Source organism: Macrosteles quadrilineatus, unplaced genomic scaffold, assembly GCF_028750875.1.
Source record: "Macrosteles quadrilineatus isolate MER2022 unplaced genomic scaffold, UCM_ALF_1.0 Scaffold_1__1_contigs__length_201487025, whole genome shotgun sequence".
NCBI classification, from domain to species: Eukaryota; Metazoa; Arthropoda; class Insecta; order Hemiptera; family Cicadellidae; genus Macrosteles; species Macrosteles quadrilineatus.
The window spans coordinates 118,549,663-118,574,822 of NW_026542594.1; the positions used below are offsets into that span (position 1 = coordinate 118,549,663).

The 25,160-nt window shown below is 36.7% G+C and overlaps 1 protein-coding gene across 1 annotated transcript in view; it reads left to right on the forward strand.

Annotated features, from left to right (window-relative positions):
• LOC128983896 (pre-mRNA-processing factor 39) overlaps nt 1–25,160 on the forward strand; it is a 91,766-nt gene that overhangs the window by 38,334 nt on the left and 28,272 nt on the right. The window contains exons 7-14 of the mRNA XM_054403156.1: nt 3,243–3,397; nt 7,499–7,606; nt 11,321–11,446; nt 12,266–12,414; nt 15,798–15,923; nt 19,704–19,896; nt 21,510–21,620; nt 22,126–22,426. Coding sequence (XP_054259131.1) covers nt 3,243–3,397; nt 7,499–7,606; nt 11,321–11,446; nt 12,266–12,414; nt 15,798–15,923; nt 19,704–19,896; nt 21,510–21,620; nt 22,126–22,426 — 1,269 coding nt within the window. The remainder of the gene's footprint in view (nt 1–3,242; nt 3,398–7,498; nt 7,607–11,320; nt 11,447–12,265; nt 12,415–15,797; nt 15,924–19,703; nt 19,897–21,509; nt 21,621–22,125; nt 22,427–25,160) is intronic.

The window sequence follows — 25,160 nt, forward strand, 5'->3', positions numbered from 1 at the left end:
CCAATGAGAGGGTATATACTGTCCACTGGGGTTGGTTTTAAGCATCCTGACACGATCCTTGCAGTTTCGTTGATGGCTATGTTTACCTGCTTTGCATGGGCAGAGTTTCTCCACACTGGTGCTGCATACTCTGCTGCTGAGAAGCTATGAGCAAGAGCAGAAGTGCGTAGCACCTGTGGTGGTGCTCCCCAGGATGTGTTTATTTATTTATTTATTCTCTCAACGGTAACACCATTTTTACATTGGAATATACATTAAATAGGATTAATCACTTTATAAACATTCCGATGTACATCCGATAAACATCCACATGTTGGTAAGTTTCCGAATGATATTATTTCGGGAGCACACTTTTTGCCTAGTAGCAAGGCAGTGTTGTTTAAAAGTCAATGCTCTGTCCAGCTTCACACCTAGATATTGAGGATAGTCATTATGTTCGAGTTCTTGCCCTCTCCACAGTACTTAACTTTCTTTTTGCCTCTCTGTTCCGTAGGTGGAAAGCGCATACCTGGGTTTTGGTTGGGTTAGGCTTAAGATGGTTCTCATCATAGTAGCTTCCTAGTTTTTCCAGAGTTTTTGTCAACGTATTCTCCACCTCCTCAAATGTATGCTCTTGAGCTGCTACCGCTGTATCGTCAGCATAGATGAACTGCTTAGTATTACGCTGTATAGGCTGATCATTAGTGTAAATATTATACAGCAAAGGGGCCAGTACGCTACCTTGGGGAAGACCATTCTTTTGGTTTCTCCAGCGGCTGTTTTTATTTTGGAGAGTAACATAGAAGCGCCTGTTTTGCAGAATACATTGAATAAGCCTTGTCAATTTATAGTCTTTAGTTAGTTTGTAGGTCTTACATACAAGCCTGTTATGGTTAATGGTATTGTAAGCAGCGCTAAGGTCAATGAAGAAGGCAACTCCCGTAATCTGTTTCCGCTCAAAGCCATCCTCAATGTGTTGTGTTAGGTTGAGGACTTGGCTCGTGCAGGATCTTCCAGGTCTGAAGCCGGCTTGTTCTCGTATTAAAGATGCATCTACTGTTGTGGAAATTCGATTTAACACCATGCGTTCCAAAGCTTTGTATAGGTGACACAACAAGTAAACAGGACGGAAGTTTCTTGCATCAGTTGGCTCCTTGCCCGGCTTCAGGACGGCTACTACTCGTGCCTTCCTCCATGTTTTTGGGATCTGCATGGATGTAATGCAGTCGTTCATGAGGTCCAACACCCAGGTGACTGTCGCAGCACCAAAGTTCTTACTTTGCTCTGTTCTTATCTCATCAGGTCCAGCAGCCTTATTGTTTTTCAATTGCTGAATTGCAGTGTAGAGTTCATCAGCTGTAAAAGGGGTCTCCAAAGAATGCTGCTCATCTTCGACTTCCCTTTCGATCTTCATGTTCTTACTTTTTGAATGGTGTTTCCCATTAATGAGCAGCTGATGTGCAATCTGATCCGGCGTAACATTTGTCAGCGGGTTCTTCGGTGCAGTTAGGTCGTTACTGAGATTTTTTAGCAGTTTCCAGGCACGCCTGCTGTTTTGCTTCATGTCTAGTGCCCCTATCAAATTGCTCCATCTTTCCTTCCTTGACTCGGTCAGGGTTGCAAGCAGTTCCTCACCCGCCTCAAATGTATCGTCAGAAAAAGGGTCTTCATAATAAAGCTCTTTATACCGCTCTAAGATGGGACGAGAGTCCCCTGTCAGGCCAGAAATATATTCCCTACGGCACCCTCTCGGGATGTGTTTCCTGGATATACTCTTGACAAGTGCTACAAAATCTTCATATGCCTTCCAACTCTTTGGCAGATTAGTAACGCCCATGTCTAGCTCTTCAGTAAATAGGTTCCATCTAGCTTTGTTGAAATTAAAACGTCTTTTGAAAGGAACAGATTGGGGGCTAACCACAGCGGTGACAAGAAAGGTAATTGCTCTGTGTTGTGTCCGAGGGAAAGGGTCTTCAACTAGCTTTACTGTTTGCTGTGCAACAAGGTCACTCACAAAGATGTTGTCTGGATTGTACCCCTTCCTCCACCTTCCACTCTTAAAAGATGCTGGCAACTTTGGATCATGTATGATCTTTAGATCGTTTCTTTCAGCCCAGGACTCAAGTTCATCACCATTCTCATCAGTTTGGCTGTAGCCCCATGTCGTACTGTGGCAGTTGAAATCTCCAATTACAAACTTAATCCTCTTTGCTCTAAAATTTGCAGGTTCAGCAAAATGGAAAGGCACATTTGGTGGTTTGTAGATGGACGTTACTGTACAGGACTGGAGTTCCACTGTCAGAATTTCTATGTCGCTATTACAAGTCAATGCCACTGAAGTGATGTCACAATTTCGTTTTTTACACAAGTCCGAAAGTAAAATTTCTTTGTTCGGTGAAAGCCCTTCAATATTGATTGAGGTTGTTATTAAAGTTGGCTTTGATAAAATCCGTTTGCCGGTATCCATTGTTCTCGCTTGGTGTTCCGGTGTTGGAAGGATTAGCCGTTAAAGATAACGTTGCCCAGGGTACGCCCGATTGTGGTATGTGGTCAGCAATCTTCAGGGAGGCTCCTTCCGTGTACCCCACATGTTTTGATATTAACTGATTAAAAAAATAATAAGAACAGGGTTATGTAGACAAATTTGTAGACAAACTCATTAGGTAGTAATTATAAATTTCTACACCGCGGGTGACTAGAACTGAGTGAATGCCACTTGGTAATGTTGGGTAAGAGTGATGAGAGAGTGGTGGGCGATGTGTAAAGCACAGATATGGCGGGAACAAGAAATGACGGGAATTATAAACGGCGGGAACGACAAGCAGCAGGAAATGACGCTACTGCCAACCACAAGGAGTAAAATACCCATGAAAACAAAAAATCAACAAAAAAAAAACATCGGGACGGCACAACTGTTTTTTTAACAATTCTTTGCTAAAAATGTTCAGTGCCAACTACTGCCAACCTGATAGGTCCAAATTTCTTTGGTTCAAATCTGAACTTTTTAACTAAAATAAACAAGTAAAAAATATCATGTTGCTGAAAAAGAACTATTTTCTGTTCATTGGCAGTTTTGTAAAAAACAAAAACTGGCTTAGCTATTTTACAAGTTAATGCTCGGCTAAATATTTTCTCTAAAACATTAACTCTGTTGATTTTTCTATGCTTGTTGATGCTTTGATTCTCTTACTTTCTGGTACAAAAATAGGTTTTGGCTAAGGTTTCTGATAGTGATCTTAATTTGTGAAATATCATCTTTATAGATGTTGATGGTAAGAAAGAAGAAGGAAGTGGTGTCAAAAAAGAATCAGTGAAGCGTAAGCTAGCTGATGGTGAATATGATCCAAGCTCTCCCACATCTGAAGCAAGCGATGATTCCCCAGCTGCCAAAAAAGCTGCTATTGATGCAAAAACACCTGTAAGTTCTGTCTTAGATATCTATGACCTGTTAGTCCTGTTACTAATATACAAGTAATATAGACTTATATCAAAGTTCTTTGAAACATGTATTTTCACTACATTAGTTTGTTAAGTTTAATGGTGATTGAAGTGTCCAATCAAAATAGATCACTGATCACCACTCACCATCTTTAATATGCATTTTTTGTCCTGTAAGTAAACAGTATAAGTATAAATATATGCCTCGAGGGTTATTAGACATATTTTTATTTAATTTTCGTTGGTAAAACCCTTCAAATTAACAACAATTAAATAGAAAAATACTGGTTTTGTATTTCTGTTAATCTGTTTGTTTATCTAGGTATTAAAAACCGTCTGAGACCTTTAGTCGTGACTCGAAATCGGATTGCTTTGTAAAGTATTGATTTAAAAACATGAATTGTAATACTTCATTCGGTTAGTACAATGTTGTTCATATTGTCCTCCATATCACAGTGAAATTATGAACATCTGTTGCGGTCACTACAAAAGAGAGATCATAATCTGTTGCGGTAACTGCAAAAGAGAGATCATAATCTGTTGCGGTAACTGCAAAAGAGTGATTATCATCTGCGGTCATGGCCAAATCATGATAATACTTTTTTATTTTGCGTGTTTTCTTCTATGCCAATGGAATTTTTTTAGATTTTTAAAGAAAACAGCCAAAACGATTTTGTACCATGTAATATCAATATTTTTGTTGGATTGGTCCTATTGTCATTCGCCTATTGGGTCTTATGATGATTGGAGTATCCAATCAAATTGATTACCACTACTATATTTTATGTGTAGTACAGGGGGACCGATACTTGCTCGGTTTGATCAGACACATTTTATCATTTTTCCAACCTAACCTTTTGGTTAGGTTTTTTCAATCTTATCTTAGTGACAGATGGCAAAAAGTCTATCTAAATGGCACTTATTCTAGTCCTGTTCGAGTGCCCCACGGAGTGCCCCAAGGCTCTATATTGGGCCCTACCCTGTTTATACTGTATATAAATGACTTACCTTGTAATATTAATGACTTATCTGTAAAAAGCTTTCTTTTTGCTGATGACTTGGCCTTGTGTGTACGGAGTAACTCTTTGAATGATGTTACAGACACATTGGACACAAAATCTGCTGTTATTAACGACTGGTGTAATGCAAACAAGTTATGTCTTAATGCTGATAAGACTCAGGACCTGACTATTAGTCTAAGCAGTAATGGTAATGATGTAAACACTCTGAAGTTTTTGGGTTTTCATTTGCAGTCAAACTTGAAGTGGTTTTCACATGTAGATTTTGTAGCATCTAAAATTGTAAAAGGCATATTTATGATAAGAGCACTTAGGTCCACTGTTTCAGATGATGTCCTTATTTGTATATATTATGGCCACATTCATAGCTATTTGTCCTATGGTACCTCACTGTGGGCCAACAGTTTTTATGCTAACAGGCTGCTTTTTACTTTACAAAAGAAGGCGGTGAGGTTAATTTGTAGTGTGAATAGAAGAACACATTGTAAGCCCCTTTTCGTGAGTCTTAACATTCTCTCATTTCCATCCTTGTATGTTTTGGCAAGTTTGTTGTATGTAAAAGAAAACATTTCTCACTTTGAAAAGATATCTGATGTTCACAACTATTGTACTAGATCTAAAGATAATCTGTCTACACTAAGGCATAAGTATACAGCCACTCAAAATAGTTTTGAGTACCAAGGTGTTAAAATGTACAATTTCTTGCCTGCATCCATCAAAAACCTGTGTGTTTCAAAATTTAAACATGTTTTAAAAACTACTCTAACCCAGGCTTGCCTGTATAAACATGAAGAGTACTTTGGTTTAGAGTTTTAGTTTTAGTTGCCATCTTGATTGTTTTCTTTTTCTTTTGACGATTGTCATGAACTTTGTACTCAGTTTTAACGACAATAAAGCATTTCATTTCATTTCATTTACAAAAATAGTTTAGTTACAAACCAAAAACAATTAATTGCTGAAATGATATGTGTAATGTGTAATTACACCCGTTTCATAGATCATGGCATTTAGATTATTTACAGTACCATTTCGTTTTAATAACCACTGACATAGTCGGGGATTTTAAAAGGTTTGGGAAAAGTCATGAAAAAGTTATGAACTTCGACTGAAGGTCGGGAATAATCTAACCTTTCAAAATTAGGGACGAGTCCCAAAACTTCAAAATGTTGTCTGGCTCATGTATTCCCAATCATAGGGACGGGATTACATTTGAGGGGTGTGCGATGCATCGATAATGCATCAGAATTCCGATTCGATCCAGTGATGATCAAAATAACGTTTTAAATCATGGGGGAATCAGTATCCATATACGTTATTGAATCCTTTAATCCATATCCATATACGTTTTTGAATCAGTATTCATACATTATTGAATCATTATCTATATAAGGTTTTGAATCAGTATCCATATACTTAGTTGACTGTTACATTGATACTGTTACTTTGACTATCACTATCAGTATCCATATAACTTATTGACATTATTCAAATTATTGACATTAATTCTATAAGTTATTTACTGAGACATTGCTTAGCCAATAGCCATACAAGTTATTACCATCCAAGTACATTATATTGTAGATATGTATACCTTGTAGTTCTGATTCTATCATCTTATTTAATCAAAGTAAACCAATTGAAAGATTCAGTGAAAATCTTACAATGGTTTTTATTTGTTTACACCAAAACATATCTATATTTGTAAAAACAATAAAATGAAATAGGTAACGTGCTTGCTTAACAATATGATGCTGCAAGTAAGGATTATGACATAGGCAAGCAGCTCACTGACATTTCCAGTCATACTGGTTCTTCTAATATGATTGAAAACAAATATTTCACTCCATTAACAAGTGTGAATAGACAAATGCCGGTTTGCTTTTGAATTGAAATTTTTTGCTGCTTCGCAAATCAACTTTATTCGTCCTTGTACATGTCAGGAAATGGTGTCAAATATAAAACTAAAAAACAATACAATTATATATAAAAAAACTATTACTACTGCTTAGTACATGTTTACCTACATTTGATACAGTGTTTTCTCGGCACATGATTCGTTCCAATCGTCGGTGATTTTGCTGCGTTGCGAGTGACGACATATTTTGACGAAGGTACTGTGACCACGAGATGGAAAAAGGTGTAGTAACATGGAGAATAGACTTGAGTTTTTGGTCGGGATAAAAAAAAATTGTAATGAAAAGTCGGAAATTCCATTTGAGAAATCTGGTAGACACCCTGCAATTGTGAATATCCAAAATCTGCTGACATGGCGACTTCAGAGGTTTGAGGAATTGCAATGCACTGCACGTTCTTCCAAACGTCGAGCAGCCATTCGTCTACACTCCTGCTCAAGATGCCTGTTCATTATTTTGCACGACCATAAGATCTTAAATTATTTCTCTACTTTTTTTCTTCGTTGCGCGAATTGACTGAGTCTTTGAGACATTTGGTGAGATATATGAGCTGGTTGGAACTGGCTCGATTGTAGACGAAGAGTTGAAATTTGTTTCCTGACGATTGATTGTAGCTTCTCTCCCTTTCGGATAATTTATATTTGCTTCGAAGGTCTTCCGCGTTTTATTCTTAATCTTGTTAATTAACATTGAAAACATTTAACAGTAATATATGAAAACCAAACTGAATATAACTATTCTTTATAACGTTTAGTCCTAACTTACCAATACAGTTATTTTTGTTTACATGTAAATCAAAATGATGACAGTAAAAATAATCCGTATTAGCTGTTTTTCTTCAGCTACAAATAGGTATTGACGATAACATGGGCACTTTCAAGGGCTGTAGGACGGAAACTGGATTTTTCCAGCCTCGTGACCAACTTTAATCAATTTGTCATGGCCAAATTCCCCATATTATAGAAAAAAGTCAAAAATCCTTGAACAGCAAAAAAGGTTTGCATGTACATGTGCTTGTTTTAGATTATAGGATTTACTGTCTAGTTAAAACAGTATAGTGTAAATGTACGTTTAAATCGTGTTATTAGATTTATTTGTATCTACTTTGTGTAGTTTATGATAGAATACTCAACCTAATTATGTTTACAGGCCAAACCTAAGGTTTTACCTGAGCTCGAGAAGTACTGGAAAGCCGTCCGTGAAGATGCTGCTGACTTTACTGGGTGGACTTACTTACTTCAGTATGTTGATCAGGAGGTAAGTCAATTGGCCAGCTATCAAAATAATAACCTCGCTGAAGAAAATCTGCAGGCTAAGCTAAAATTCAATTGTCTGATTGGCTTTTTACTGAAAAAAATTCCATTTTCTGTATAACAAAGTCATATATATTTTCTATTTAAACACCATCAGATTATAGAGTACAGTAAACCCTCTATAATCCGGCACAGCGCCACTCCGGCACTCCAGTAATCCGGCGTCTTTTGACGGGTAAGGTTTTCTGTGATCATGGCAAAATTCTGAGTATCTCCCACGGTCACGGAAATGACATAGTCGTCTTGTTCGATCGCTGTAAAATCATTAACATCTCCCGTGGTCGAGTAGGCATCATTATCAACTCCCCCGGTCACAGAAACGCCATTATCATTATCAACCTGCGCTATCACAGCGAAATCATTAACATATCCCGCGGTCGTGTAGAAATTATCATCATCCGACTCCCGCGGTCACGGAAATGTAAATGTCACTGTAAACCTGCACTATCATGGCAAAATCATAACATCTCCTGCGGTCATGTATGCATCAATATCGATTCCTGCTGTCACGGACACGTCACTGTCGAGTGTTGACCTGCGCTATCACGACAAAATCATTAACATCTCCCGCGGTCGTGTAGACATCATCATCGTCCGACTCCCGCGGTTAAGGAAACGTCATTGTCGACCTGCGCTATCACAGCAAAATCATTAACATAACCCGCGGTCGTGTAGACAACATCATCGTCTGACTCCCGCGGTCAGGAAAACGTCATTGTCGAAATGCGCGTGATGGCGGCAAAATCATTAACATATCCCGCAGTCGTGTAGACATCATTATCCACTCCTGCGGTCAACGAAACGTCATCGTCATCATTCGCAATCGCGGCAAAACCATTAACATCTACCACTGTCGTGTTGACATTATCATTGTCTCCCATGATCATGTAAACCTCAACAGCGTCTTTCGCAATTGCGTCATAATTCTGCTTATCTCCTGCAGCCGTGTAGGCATCATCATTGACTCCGGCGGTCACGGAAACGTCATGTGCGATCGTGGCAATAGCGGTTCTGATCGTGCGATTTGTGCATTTTAAGAGTTGTTATTGATAACTTTTCAGTATTCCGGCATTTTCACTAATCCGGCAGTATCACGGTCCTATACCTGCCGGATTAGTGAGAGTCTACTGTACTTAAGTTCACTGGTATGAGTAAGGAAAAAAAGTGGGCTTTGAAGAAATGTTAAGATGACTTTTGCTCAAAAGTATAAGATAAAATTAGTGATGGTCGGATCCGGATATCGGACTACCGGATCCGCCGGATCCGAGCTAGAACCGGCACCCGATCAGATCCAAAAAATTCCGGATCTTGGGCTGGATCCGGTTTTGATGGATCCGATTTTTTCAAATTTCTTCCCGATTTTTTTCCTAACACAAAGCTGTCTGTATCACTGTACAACCCCGATTTTTTTTCTAGCACAAAGCTGTTTGTATCACTGTATAACCCCGATTTGTTTACTAACATAAAGCTGCCTGTATCCATGTAAGAGACCGATTTCCCCCCGATTTGTTTACTAACACAAAGCTGTATGTATCACTGTACAACCCTGATTTTTTTACCAACACAAAGCAGTCTGTATCACTGTACAACCCCAAATTTGTTTACTAACACAAAGCTGCTGTATCACTGTACAACCCCGATTTGTTTATTAACATAAAGCTGTCTGTATCACTGTACAACCCCGATTTTTTTACTACCACGAAGCTGTTTGTATCCATGTACAAGACCGTTTTTCCCCCGAGTGTTTGTCTTTTGATGCAAATAACTTATATGGCAATGCCATGTCTCAGTGTTTGTCTCGAGATGCAAATAACTTATATGGCAAGGCCATGTCTCAGTGTTTGTCTTTTGATGGAAATAACTTATTTGGCAAGGCCATGTCTCAGTGTTTGTCTTGAGATGCAAATAACTTATATGGCAAAGCCATGTCTTAGTGTTTGTCTCTTTTGAAGAATTTAACTTATATGGCAAGGCCATGTCGCAGTGTTTGTCTCGAGATGCAAATAACTTATAATGGCAAAGCCATGTCTCAGTGTTTGTCTTTTGATGCAAATAACTTATATGGCAAGGCCATGTCTCAGTGTTTGTCTCGAGATGCAAATAACTTATAGGGCAAGGCCATGTCTCAGTGTTTGTCTCTTGATGCAAATAACTTATATGGCAAAGCCATGTCTCAGTGTTTGTCTCGAGATGCAAATAACTTCTATGGCAAGGCCATGTCTCAGTATTTGTCTTTTGATGCAAATAACGTATATGGCAAGGCCATGTCTCAGTGTTTGTCTCTTGATGCAAATAACATATATGGCAATGGCATGTATCTTTCCGAATTGAATCCGACCCGATTTTTCGGATATCTGCACACCTCTAGTTTTTAGTTTTGTACCTGGATGATAAGCTAACTGCCTATAATCTTGTCTCAAAAATATCCCGTAAACTGAAGATCGAACTATTGTAAAATATACACAGATACCCCTTTGGTGTTCGTGCAAACTTAGTGCATTTTATGATTTTGTTAGTGTCCCCAAAAAATTAGGGATTATGGGCTCAACTGGAGATTACTCTATATATAAGATAGATTAACCTTTAAACATTACCAATTTAATTTTAAACAGTATGATTTAAATTGGCATTCTGTTAATTAAGTTTTTTTTAACCCGCCCTTATGACAGTGTGTATCTGGATCCGGATCCGAATTTTTCATGATCCGGTACCGATACTTTCTAGGATCCGCCCATCACTAGATAAAATAAATGAATTTGCCAAATTTGATGAAAATATATCCATCCATCTAAACAAGTAAACAACAACAGTTTACTTTTTCTATAGGAATAACATGAGAATTTCAAATGTTCAGTTTTTTTTTGCTCTCCGTTACATTAGTACAACAACGCTTCTGTGTAAAATATTTTTTTTGAGCCCTACATGATTGATGGTTTTAATTAAAATTGGGAATGTTAACGGTATAAATTATATATAGGTTATATATATATTTATTATTTTAAAACCTCATTACACCCTGTTTCTATGACCCAATCTTGTTGGTTTGCAAACTCAATCAAGTTTATCGAACCCTTCACATTTATGCTGAATTTCTTCAAAGTTGGACCAAAATCGTTATTGTGTTCACAGACATTATATTTAGCCTAATAATTTCAACGAATGGTGTTTTTGACCTCTGGTAACATCAAAATGAAAAAGTAAATTGGTCTTGGGTCTAAGTCTTACCGGTCCTTTAAAAGAATTAAAATTCATTGTGTAACCCATGAACTGTTTAATTTGACTATTATTTAAGGTACATACCTTTTTGTTCACAGTTCAACAGATTATGGTCAAACCCACTACCTACATGTTTCCCCATAGCCTATTCCATATATATGAGAAATTCCCTTAAAATGAAAAAAATCCAATTGTAACCTACTTTTTTAGTTTAAGTTTTGAACTTAACCCTAAACCTGTTCATGGCCTACCATATTTTTAAGTATATTTATTAAATATATTCATTGTTACAATTTTTTACTTTTATTTATTTAATAGTACCTAATAGATTAAACTTATATTTGAGTTTAATTAATCATACTTTAATGGTTAGAATGGTAGGTTAATGGTTAATGGTGTAGGTTTAATGGTGTTTTCTAAAGGACAAAATTTTCTTTTACAGAATGACGTAGAAGCAGCTCGTGAAGCTTATGATGCTTTTCTGTCACATTACCCTTACTGCTATGGATACTGGAGGAAGTATGCTGATTATGAAAAAAGAAAAGGGAATAAAGCTAAGTGTGAGGAGGTAATTATTGACAAGATGGGGACAAAAGTGATTGTAAAATATTCAGTTTTATATGTGTTTCCCTCCATTTTTAATCAACTGTTTTTCCTCTTTGACAGCTAACACGAACGATTGGCACCAGAACCAACGTCACAAAAATTTGAAAGCAGCACCGCTGTAGTCTTTAATAAATAAATATATTAAAGTGTTAAGTAGATACAGCTGAATAGTGTTTAGTTAAAATGTACACTGATTTCTATCTTCTGAGCCTGTTATTTTATTTGTTTATTTAAATACATTTGTTTTAAATAGTTTGACTGTCTATATTTTCATAAATATAATTTAGTGTTATAAATTAAGACTTACGTTAGTTGTAGGCTTAAGTTTTTTTTAATCTACTGTAAGCACAAAATACTATTTAATAAAACTTAGTGTAAGTAAGCTATTGATACCATTTGATGGATTTGTTGTTTGTGATTCATTATATCAACAGAAGTAGATAATTATTTGTTCAATAATAATGATACTGTAAATATAGCTCTACATAAAGTTTTACATACCAATGTATGTAGAGTACAATGTGATTGTATGTGATGCTTCATGTGAGCTCTTGAGTAGCAAGATGTCAGTGAAGACTAGACGAGCATCCATCAACTACAGACACCAGAGCCTACCTTCGCTGGACCTTGTAAGGTGATGTTTCTTAAAATGGTTATTGTTAGGTGAATTCATTTGAATGTGTTGAATTTACTCGATATTTAAATTTAGTCAAGTATATTTTAAATTGTTATTCAAATTCGATTTCCTTGTTTCTTGTGATAACCAGAAGATTGTCGGCAGGTATTTGAACGAGGTTTGAAGGCAATTCCATTCAGTGTGGATTTATGGATTCACTACCTTAACTACTGTAAATCGGCCTTCACTGATAATCAAGATTTATTACGTAGTACCTTCGAGAAAGCTTTAGAAACTTGTGGCCTTGAATTCAGGTGGAGTATTTATAAATATTGTAATGTTGTTGGATTTATTTTGTATTTTGTGAACGTCAATGTGAAACTTCATTTTTTAGAAATGATTGTATTAAGTCAGTTAACATTATTTAAATTATTTATATTTTTCAATTTTAATACAAACATTGTTATGTTTTATCACCAGAAATGACGAAATATGGAGTGACTAGTTAAACAATATGAAATATGTTATGGTCTGTTCTTTATTTGTTAAATAAGTTTGTTATAATTATTCTAGGAATATTTCTGGATGTCATATAAACTATTCAATAAAATTGTTTATTTTGAGAATTTTACCTTTTTTTAATCATCTAATTTATGGACATTTAATACCAGTTACTTCCAAACATCCCTACTTCCTGATCCTGCTACTAGTCTCGGTTTCCTTTAAGATTTGACTCCAGTGCATTTAAGATAATACCTTGCCAAAATATTCTCACGAGTTAATTTTTGGGTATTTCTGTCTAAGTAGTATTTGGGTCTTGCGTAAAAATTAGTGTGCTCCCAAAGATTTTGGACACTCAAGAACAAATTATATATGTGTAGGCGTAAAATTCTTCATAAGAGAAATGGAGGATAATGTGCTAACTTTGAGAAATAGTTGAAATTATTATGGCTAAGAATCTTTTGTGTTTAAACAGGTGTCCACTGGCTGAGAATGCCGGGAATTAGGGATGGACGGGTCCCGAAATTTCGGGAAAAAAATATTCCCGATTATCGGGACAGGATTACATTTCATTCGGGAATTTTTTGGGACGGGATTTGGTCCGATCGTCGGCGATTTTGACGCTTTGCGAGTGACGATGACTCCGCTATTGCGAGAGATGTTCACGATAGGTCTGCAAACTCACGAGACGAAGTCATAACGACGATCGTGCCGTGACAGCGATTCATACCGACGATCGTGCCGTGACCGCGGAGTCATAACGACGATCGCACCGTGACCGCAGAGTATACCGACGATCGCGCGTCATACCGACGATCCACCCGTGACCACGAAGTCCTACCGACGATCGCACCGTGACCGTGGAGTCATACCGACGATAACGACGTGACCGCAGAGTCATACCGACGATCATGACGTGAGCGCGGAGTCATACCGACGATCACGCCGTGAGCGCGAGTCATACCGACGATCATGCTGTGACCGCGTGTCATACTGACGATCACCTCGTGACCGCGGAGTCCTACCGACAATCAAGCCGTGACCGCTGAGTCATGCGGACGATCGTGCCGTGGTCGCTAGTCATACCGACGATCATGCTGTGATTGCGGAGTCATACCGACGATCACGCTGCGACCACGGAGTCATACTGACGATCATTCCGTGACCGCGGGTCATACCGACGATCACGCCGTGACCGCGGAGTCCTACCGATGATGAAGCCGTGACCGCGAGTCATACCGACGATCATTACGTGAACACGAGTTATATTGAGGACCACCCCGTGACCGCGGTCATTTTGACGATCGCACCGTGACCGAGGTCATTTTGACGTTCGCACCGTGACCAAGGTCATTTTGACGATCGCACCGTGACCGAGGTCATTTTGACGATCGCACCGTGACCGAGGTCATTTTGACGATCGCACCGTGACAGTGAGTCACAAGATTCTACAGGTACCTGTAAATTGTTACCAATTTTTTTGTTTTTATAGATCAGTGCCACAAACGGTAAAAATTGATTTTGTTGGTCTTTTTTTGTAACTGCAATACTCAAGACTCTCTTTTTATGCACAGAAAAAAATCCCGTCCCGAACTAAAAATTCAATCCCGTCCATCCCTACCGGGAATTATGCATGATCTTTTTGAACAGGGAATTATGCGTGAATTTTGTATTTCTACCGGGAATTTTTCCAATTTTTCACAATTGCTTTTGACAACAGTGATGTTTCCGTGGCCGCAGGAGAAGATAATGACGTCTACACGGCCGCGAGGGATCTGAACTTTGCTGTGATAACGGAAAACGATAATAATGTCCACATGACAGCAGAAAATAGTCAGAATATTGCCGCGATCCCGGGAGACGATGATGTCTACATGACCGCAGGAGATTATTAACATTTTCCACAATCAGGGGAGGCAATTACGATGTCTAAACGACTGAAGGAGACCATAGTTATGTCTACATGGCCGCGGGAGATGATAATGATGTCTACATGTCTGCAAGGGATGATAAAAATTTTGCCGCGATCACGGGAGACAATGATAATGTCTAAACGACCGCAGGAAATAGTCAGAATTTGTTCTGCAATTGCAGGAGACGATTACGATATCCATACAATTGCGGGAGTCAATAATGATGTCTTCATGGCCGTGGGAGACGGTAAGGATTTCTACACTGCCGCGACGAACCATCAGAATTTTTTCCATTGCTGCAAATGCTGGTTTAACAATTTTTTGATTTTTGGAATATTTAATCGGAGTAATATAAAAAATTGCATATTTGTGTCAGGCAATATTATACTTGTCACAAATTTTTTCCCTTTAACTGATAAGGCTTTTTTCAATAGCTAAAATAGCGAGCTGTGTTAGTGCTACACACAACACTTTGGAAAGTTTGGTAAGAAAAGTACAACTTGAACTACCTGGAATTACTCATGATTTTTTTCTAGTTGGCCTGGTGGACACCCTGTTTTAACACAATAATTATTTACCTTAATCAAAACAAAACCACATTAAAGCTAATGCAAAATGATTTGATCAATATTGTTACAGCTATAAGCTACACTTGTTAATTCAATAGAAACGTTGCATCATTAAATCAACCATTTCACCACTTTCACCATTTAACCATTTCACTACTTTTCTTTGGTCTTTAGTAATTATTAAATAGGTACTTCTAAAATAATCTTTAATATAAATATTTTTTGCTGAGCTTTTTAACAAACTGTGATCTTTTATTATAATAATGTATTAATATTTATCAAATGTTTTGGCAGAAATCTATAGTTCATTAACTGTTAAGATATTTTGAAGTATTATTAGTACTGTTTAAGGTTTTGAAGTTACATTAAATTTTAAGGAATATACAATGTAATGTTGTATTTAATTTTTTGTATTGTTAGCCAAATTAAAATTATAACAGTGATGTCAAGTAATAAATTATACTGTGAATGATTTAATAAATTCGAAAATTAAACTTTTTATGGGATACATTAGTATCAATAAGGTTATCTGGTTGAGCTTTCATATTGTCATTATTTAGTTTTTTTTTTGCCATATGAAAATAAATAGCTTATTTAAAATAAATGTCATGATAGTCACAGTTTGATGCTTAGTATTCTTTAATTTTGATTTTTTTTTTAAACCAACTATGTCACATTTTCTAGAAGTACTCAATAGTGTCTTTCCATTCATAGGTCTGATCGACTATGGGAGGCTTATATCAAGTGGGAAACTGAAAATAAAAATCTCCAAAATGTCACAAGCATTTATGATAGACTTCTAGCAACTCCAACCCAGGGATACCAGAGCCACTTTGATACGTAAGTTTTACAATTTATTTAATAACGATATAACTAAAATATATTGTAGTACTGTTCTGTAGAGCTGGTTTAAATATATTTAATTACTGTTGGAGTGGCTTTTGTGTACAGCCAAACAAGTTTTAAATATCCACAAAACTACCCTAGTACATCCTATGTAGGATGGTTCTGACATTCAGCTGTAGTATCTCATTGCCCTATAAATTACAAAATTAATTAGAGAGAGGATATAAAAGTGAAACTTAACAGATACAACCATTGTGGTAGCTGACAAGAAACTTGTTCTGTATCAGTTTAAGTATTGGTAGTAGTCATTCTTAACAACTGGACAGTTATTTTGTAAAAGACTTAAGGCCAAACTTTTTTACTTCGGGGTTAGGTTAGGTGGGTGTACAATTTTGGCCTTTAGGGTCTTGGGCCAAAATCGAGTGAGACAAAAATTGGGTTGCTTTGGAAAGTTGAAAAGGTGTCCATCAACCCATAAACCCAGTGAAACCCATCAACCCCCCTCCCAATAATCTAAAAAAATATTATATATAAAATATTATATCACATGTATTACCGCCTAAACTTGCACTTTAGCTTGGTGCGGCGTCTCCCGAGGCATCATCATCGTCTTCCATGATCGCGGCAAAATGACCTATGACATCATCAGATAACAACATTATCGTCTCCCGCGTTCACGGCCCAATCCCTAATATCTCCCGCCCCCCGACCCGTGGTGATGGGGAAATAATTGTTTTCCGCAATCGCGGCAAAATCCTAAGTATATCTCGCTCGCAGAAAAATTTCAATAACCTCTTTCGCAATCTGGCAAAATATTGAACGTCCCCTGAGGCCGCGGAGACATCGTCATCGTCACCCGCGGGGAAATGTTCTCGTCAATATCTTCGATCGCGGCAAAAAGGTAGGCCTAATCTTTCAATTTCGTGGGCGTGATCCTCGTGGACATAAAAGCTCTAATTTTAATTGGGCATTATTGTACTGAGAAAATCGGCTTGAGCTTGATTTTCTGACTTTGTGCTTGATCTCTCGAGCTTATATACAGGCTCTGCTCGGCTCAAAAATCGACATTATATAAAAATCAACATTTTCCGAAGCAAACCGATTTTGAACCGCTCTGATTTGGCCCGAGGCCTATAAGTAAGTAACATTTTTTACCTGACTCGAAGTAAACAAATCTAAAAGTGCAGCCTCCTAATAGTAAGAAATGAAGTGAAATGAAAATCCTTCTTTAGCGTCAATGAAAGAATGGAATTATTTATTAGCTAGTGCATCAGACACCTAGGTTGATTCGCCGATTTGATCGTAAAAAATTGTCAAGTTCATTAAGTTAAATCAGCATTGAGGGCCCTCTCTGGTGTGCCCGACCGGGGCCTAGGAGGATTAACATTAATGTTTTATCCTCCTAGGCTGGGGACTCATTGGTTCTAAATACGGCCCTATTAAAAATAGCGCCTTCACACAGTCCATGAGGACTGTTGATGCAACCTGCATGACTGACGACAATTCTTTTACTTAGGTTGGTAGAGAGTTTATACCGATCGGCCAAATAATAGTGTCAGTTAAGCTGTTGTAAACTACTTGTCCTAGTGCTCTTACTGGGTTTAACAAATTTTTGGCATAAAAAACGTATAGTAATTTTCATATAAATATTGTTATGATAGGGGGCCCGTGCGGCTGAGCCTGTCACACAATTGCGGGCCCGTGTCCCGTTAAAATTTCCCGAAAAATCCCGGTCAGGGCTCACGGGCCCCCATAGCTCGCGGGCCCCTCCGCACCGGGCCCGCTATTGCCGCCACTGCAGAAACCTGGAACATTATGGCTGCGAAAAATCTGTGAATTGTACCTATTACAGGTGTGCGATGCAGCATTTTTTTTTCTCAATTCAATGCATCAATGCAGTTAAAGAATTTCGATTCAAATCTATTCGATTCAATTCGATGCAGCACGGCATGATTTTCTTTTTAAATTAACAATACAATTTGTGTTTCTGTAATGGATTGTTTACCTTAAAAAAAGTTTAAAGAGGATAGACTATTACAAGACTGCTTCAATTTTTGTTAATAGATTATATGTTTCCTAAACATAATAAAAGAACATTTAAATTCCTTTTCTTGGCGAAGTTAAGACGCAATATTAAAATCCGCGTTTTACATTGTTAACGTTTTAGATTTCCGTTATTGATTAATGTACCTAGGTCATGTGCCTGCTATACAAAATTATCGAATCTATTTTATTTGTTTACTAACCTATTCTTGTGCTACGATTCAGAATTATTTCGATAATAATACAGAAATATTAAGAAGGACCAACCTATTGTTAACACTCGCACGACATATAATAGGCCTTTTTAAGAATCTAATATTTAACCTATCAAGGACAAGCATTCAAGGTTACAAGCCCAGTAGGCTATACTAAATACAAACTTAATCATTTTATTTGCAGAAGTTCACAAAATGGTATTATTCAAATAAAAGAAACAAATGACCGACTACAAAAAAAGATATTTCATAAACTGTAAAAGATCAAAATTAAATGTAGCCTACAGTAAGTTACTATCTTTTTGCATCCCATTAAACATAAGAACATAACATACTCCCTTATATTATTACACGTCTCATCCTTATTGATCAGCTGAAGACAATTTTATTATTACTTCTGACCGGTGCACTGTCTGTAGGTAGAGGTTGTGTTTTGTTTACAATTTGTTTTTTGTTTTCAGTCATTTAAAACCTCGTTTAAACAAATGAAATGTTTTAAACATAACTAATAACACATCCCCTAGTTATATAACTAAACAAAAGAGAACAAATCATGAAGTTAACTATAAAATAATAGAAATACAATTTCGTCGACAACAGCGATCATTGTCACCGGACATGAACTAGACACGAAAAACGAGCTTCAAAATTTACAATGGGATGTAAAGTTTACTTGTGTTGGTTAGTCTTTGGTAAGATTATAATGCATTTTCCACCCTAATAATAATCACAAGAAAATACTAAACATCTAAATATATATTCATTTTATCGGCTACATTGCTCTTACTCCTAATTAGTAATTATTCATAGGATACGACATTATCTTACCAATACGATCGTAGGTACTACAATTTCGGCAACACTGGCCAACAATCTTCGTGCTTGGCTCCCATTGGACGCCGCACGAGGCTTCTGATTGGGAGTTAGCTAGTTCCGCTGAGGGAACGAGTTAGCGAATTCCGTATGAGGACGGAATTCGCTAACCCGGCTCTAGAGCGGGTTAGCGGGTTCCGGCGTTAGCCAATTCCGAAACCGAACAAGTTAGCAAGTTCCTCTCATTAATCAAATTTAAAGATAGGGCGTTTAACATGGGGTTAGTGAGTTTCATAGTTAGCCAATTCCGTAGACCCCTCTAACATTAATTCCCTGACCCGAGCTTGGTCCAAAATAATCCCTCAGGCAAACTATTGGCCCGACCTGTCCCGAAAAATTTTGAAACCTTCAGATCCTTATCATTTTGTGAGCCTTTTTTTAATTAACAGTAAAAGTTTTATTTTTATTCCTATTTGTGTGGAATATGAAGAAAGCACAAAGAGTGTGGGACAGTTATAAAAAATCATATTTAAACTTGCCTGCATTTTGTCACTGTTGTAAATTTGACGTTTGTTTGTTTTTAATTCTTTATTAGTGTTTCAACGTGTAATTTTCTTACTTGGGTACCTCTTTAGCTATTTCCAAATATAACAGTGATGCAGATAGAAATAGAGTGGTATTCAGGTAGACTAACATGTTGCAGGTTCTGTGAGCATGTGAACACCAACGCGCCCAGCAAAGTTCTGTCTGTTGATGAGTTCCTGGAGCTGAGACAAGAGGTTCTCCAGGCTCTTAGACAGAGTGACACTCCACTAACAGAGACTCTGGCAGTACCTGGGGATGACACAGAGGCGCCCCCTGGAGAGGAGCCTGCAGGGGATGTTGTTGCGGCCATTGTAAGTACATCTGCAGATCATCTCCCGCGGTCATGTTAACATCATCAACGTCTTCTGCGATCGGGGATAAATCATGATCATCTCCAGCGCCGGGGGGATTTTGTCATGGTCTCCCACGGTTACAGGTAAATCCTGAATATCCCCCGTGGTAATGGAAACATCATCGTCTTCCTCGATTGTCGCAAAATCATGAACATCTCTCGCGGTTGTGTGGACGTTATTGTCGTCTTCCACAATCGCAGCAAAACCATGAACGTCTCTCATGGTCGTGTGGACATCATCGTCCACCGCAATCGCGTCAAAATTCTGATCATTTCCCGTGGCTGTGTAGATATTGTCATTGTCTCCCACGGTTATGGTATAATCCTGAACAATCTGGGATAATCCAGAAACATCATTACCCTTTACATGATCAAGGAAAAATTTTGATAATTTCTTGCTGTCTAGACGTTATTGTCTCTCGCAAACACATACAAATTTTGATAACTTCTTGCAAAATCCTTAATAACCCCCACCGTAATAGAGCATCATCGTCTTCCACTATCGTAGTCAAAAGTTTTTTATTATTTTTATTTTCTCTGTAAAGGTGTAAAAAAATACTTTAGTAGCATATACCAAATTGTTTGCCTTTTTAAGCTCTACAAAAGTGTTCTAAAATAAATTACAAAATCCAGAGTGTCCGTCGATCGGGAATTATAAGGGAATATTATGACCCTGGGAACTGGGAACTATGCGGGAACTATACGGAAATTCCGTAATTATGGTAGTAACGTGCAGGAATTTTTCTGGGGTCGATTTTTTATTTTAAATATTCAGCAATTATTGAGAGTCAAACAGAATTCGTCTAAAATTTTTCTCCAACCGAAAAAAATTTATTACCGTACAAAGCAAAATCAGTGTGTTACAAAGGCGATAGACTACAAACGTCATTTTCTTCAAGTCGTCCAGCCCAGGACTGATTCGGGCTACTACGCTTGGTTTCCGAACGACGACGCGACAACAACCACTCTAAACTCTATGTCTAATGCATAATTTTTTGTTTATGTTAGTTTAATGACGCTATTCAAGACATATTGTCTAAACTTTATGAATAAAGAATATTTGATGGATTGATTGATTGAATGGTATCTGTAGTCTAATTTCTCGGCTCTCTGCTACGCTCGTCTAGATTGACAACTCAGACAAGCAATTTTGTTTTTCAGTTCTTATTGTTTACGGATGTCGAATACTTCTGTCTAATGGCTGCGATAAATCTTATCGACTCTTATTATTGACTCTTATTTTCCCAAGAACTGGTTATACTGATATTTAGCTCTCCAGATGTAGATAGCCTACATCACTTTACTTGTTTCTATATTTAACAACTTCTTATTACCTTAAAATTTAATGACTCAATAATGTAATAATAATACTAGGACTGTCTTGTTTTCATGTACCTACTGATTTTTATTTCTTCTGTCTTATCCATATTTTTTATAAAGGAAGATTTTACAAAATTGTTGTCTTGATAGATTGTAATCTTATCCAATTTTATTGTCAAAGTAATTGCTAATTGTAAAACTTTTGCTAAACCAATAATATTTTTAAATAAAATAAACTCTTTATATTCACAGGCTAGTCCTGAAGAAACTGCCAAATTGAGAGAAAAAATCATTTCAATTCGCAAGAAGGTTCATCTGGCTACAAAAGAAGCTGTAGTTGCTCGCCAGACATTTGAAGAAGGAGTAAGTATGTTTGATTCTGATAAAATAGCTACCGGATGAGAGCTCCACCTACAAAGTAACTTATTCTTTAATTACAGCATTTGATAATACTTAACTTAAGTTCATCTGAGAAAACTCTTTTATTAAATCAAGGTTGCACCACAATTCCATTAAACTGCTATTTATTTTTCCCAAAGCCATACTGATATTTGAACAAAACACCCATGATACATTTCACTGAAATATGTTTTAGTAAACTATTTTCCCATGGCGTAGAATTTTCATTATGTATTTTGTATCCATTGGTTTGACAGTACTTTCTCATCAGTGGCATGCGATGATTTGGGTTGCATGCCAAAATAACATGTACTAGTATTTGGAAACACAAAGTATCATACATGTGTTGAACTAATGGAATTGGTATGAGCAGAATAGATAAAAAATAATCTTCAATTGATAAATAAAATTTATTTATAGGTCAGTGTAAAAATCGGACAGTAGTAGTAATAACTTTTTCTAATTTCAGATCAAAAGACCCTATTTCCACGTAAAACCCCTGGAAAGGTGCCAGCTTAAGAACTGGAAGGATTACATTGAGTTTGAAATTGCTGGAGGTGACAAGAAAAGAATCATGGTGTTGTTTGAACGGTGTCTGATAGCTTGTGCGTTGTATGAAGAGTTCTGGCTGAGGTATATCCGCTACCTGGAGGACAAGGCAAGTGAAAATGATGAAACCATCCGGGACGTATTTGAACGAGCTTGTACGATACATCACAAGAAAAAACCTAACTTGCACTTGCACTGGGCAGTGTATGAGGAAATACAAGGTAAGTCATTGCTTAAACAGTAATGTAATCTAACCTTATTTCCCTGTTATTTGTTTTTAATACATGCTTGCATAATATTTTCATACTTAGCCTACATGTAAAAATTAAAAGTCATTATTCATTATGTAGTTCATTATCTTGGTTGTAATGAACTCTCGCACGGTTCATTAAAACAGATATACTCGCAAGGGCTCAAGGCCCTAATAGAAAAAAAGGCCATGCTGCTGCGCGGGCAGCACAATACTACATCACAGTGGTGGATAGTTGTACCTAAGTTGCCAGATGTAATACTGTTAAAATCTGACAAATAGCTAACTATTTACTGTACCTAAAACATATGGGATATGGCAGTGAATCTATCCACAAGTGTGATGCCATGGATCCTGTAGCATGGCCTTTTTTTCTAGTCAGATCTTTATTTTTACATATAAAGTACTAGTGTATAATAGTACCATTATTATGCCTTATGTATGCATTTACTTTATAAATTTTAATGCTCACAAGATAAATAAATTTACAATTTACTAAAACTACTATTTTAAATTGTTTTTTTAATTTAGTGTCTATTACTATAAAAATATTCAAACTTTAAAGTTTGAATATTTTAAAGTTTTTCGTTTGTTTTGTTGGATGTGTTACGTTTCAATTTTTGTTCAAAGCATGGTGGAAATTAACTTGTTTTAGTTTTTTTTAGGCAGGGTGTCTAGTAGTCAGAATAATGGGAAAGTGGGGAGGGAATTAGTATGAGGATTTTTTTAAACCACAATTTAAAATTAAATGAAAGTAAAACCAAATGTGTCATGTTCAAAACAAAACAAATCCAATCCAATCGCATATCCAATCGTAATATTCAAAGTAAATAACCAACCAATTGAAATAACAGAAGTGTAAGGTTTCTTGGCCTGACACTGGACAGTAACTTGTCTTGGGACCAACATTGTAAAAATGTTTTAAATAAAATTAATTCCGGTCTTTGTGCGATTAGAAAAATGTCAAAACTATGCAGTATTGAATGATTTATTTTTCCCATATTCAATCCCATATATCTTATGTCATATGTGTGTATGTAGCCACCTCAAATTCGAATCTAGACCAATTTTGACATTACAGAAGCAATCAATCTGAGCTTTGTTAAAAATGAAATGAACAAAGATGATTCTGCAAAAGAACACTTTAAAAATTAAAGTATCCTCACTGTTTATGGTTTGTATGTTCTTGAAAGTATTCAAAATTTCAATCCACCAATTAAGGAAAACAAACTACAATACACATAACTTTGTAATTAGAAAAAATAATTAAAGCGTTTTTTTTTTTTTTTACTGTCAAAGCAGGACATGCATTTTAAAAATGTATTGCTTAGAAAATTAAAACAGAAGAAAAACTTCAAAAACCCAACATTCATAAAAAAACTTCTCAAGGAATATTTAATGGACCTGTCCTTATACTCTTGAGATGGATTGAAAATGGCTTTATCGTAGTTTTAAGCATTAGTTTTCATTTATTTAACACTATTCATGTACAACCATGTATAGGGCCTACTATTAATAAAGATTCTTGACTATGACCATTGACTATATATACCTATACAGACGTTCCATGGCCATAGTGGACCTGTCGCCAGTAATTTGTTGGCTAGGAGCGCTAGAACAGCGCTAGCATGTGGTGCGATCTATCTGTAAAGGTTAGAAACAGTCTCGACGCATGCGCAGACGAGTAGAGGGGCACTGAGCAGTCGACCGCTCACCCACCGCTCAGCGCTCAGTTCCTCCAGCTGACGATAACTGTGAGGGGGGGGGGGAGAGTGGAGAGAGGATACAATGCGTCGCTGTCACTACAACAACAATATCCAAAAAGGCCAATGAGCTGAGCAAAAACTACTCTCGATCAGCTGTGGTGACACGTCACTCGCACTACATTATGATGAATGTCGTCTCACCGCCTGCCCTGGCCCTACTTTCGTTTCATAAAAATGAATTTGTGCGTTAGTGGTGTTTGACTAGACCCAGGTTTCATACTGTTTACATTATGTTGAGACGCACACGATATTGTTAAACAACACTAAGTCTACTATTGGTACAAATGTTTATTTATAAAATTTGTATTCAAGGCTTATAATTGATTGACGTTTGTGTAATTAGTTCTTATGTTACCAGCAACTAATTAGGCCTACTCCTTATTTTATTCAAGAAGTAATAAACCATGACTTTTTATCAGAAGTTTTTATCCTGCCAACTACGTTAAATATGACAAAAATGAGGTTACTAACCTCATTTTTGGCAATAAATCAATCCTGGAGGCAAATTATGTATTAAAAAAAATACGTTAAATTTGTCGTTGCTAGATATTTTACATGCATTTTCAGTAAAATGTGATGAATAACGAGGATTTAAAACTTGAAGTATTAAATAATATGGGCCTATTTTTACTACTTACACATTATGAATTATATAATGAACATTTGAATCGTCATCTAGAAAAGTTTGAAGACATAATTTTAAAACATGTAAAACATACAGAATAACATAACAAGGATCACGCCTGCTGCCGTCACCGCGTCGTGGTATATGTTAAATTACAATTGTATAAACTTTATAGTTCGGAAGACTTAAATAAAAACAAAAATAAAATATTCTGCATTTAAACCTAAATAATGAATTTATCATCAAATTAAACGTATTTACATAACATTTGTTTTTATGTGCCGTACTTGGCGTACAAGACGAAGAAAGATAGG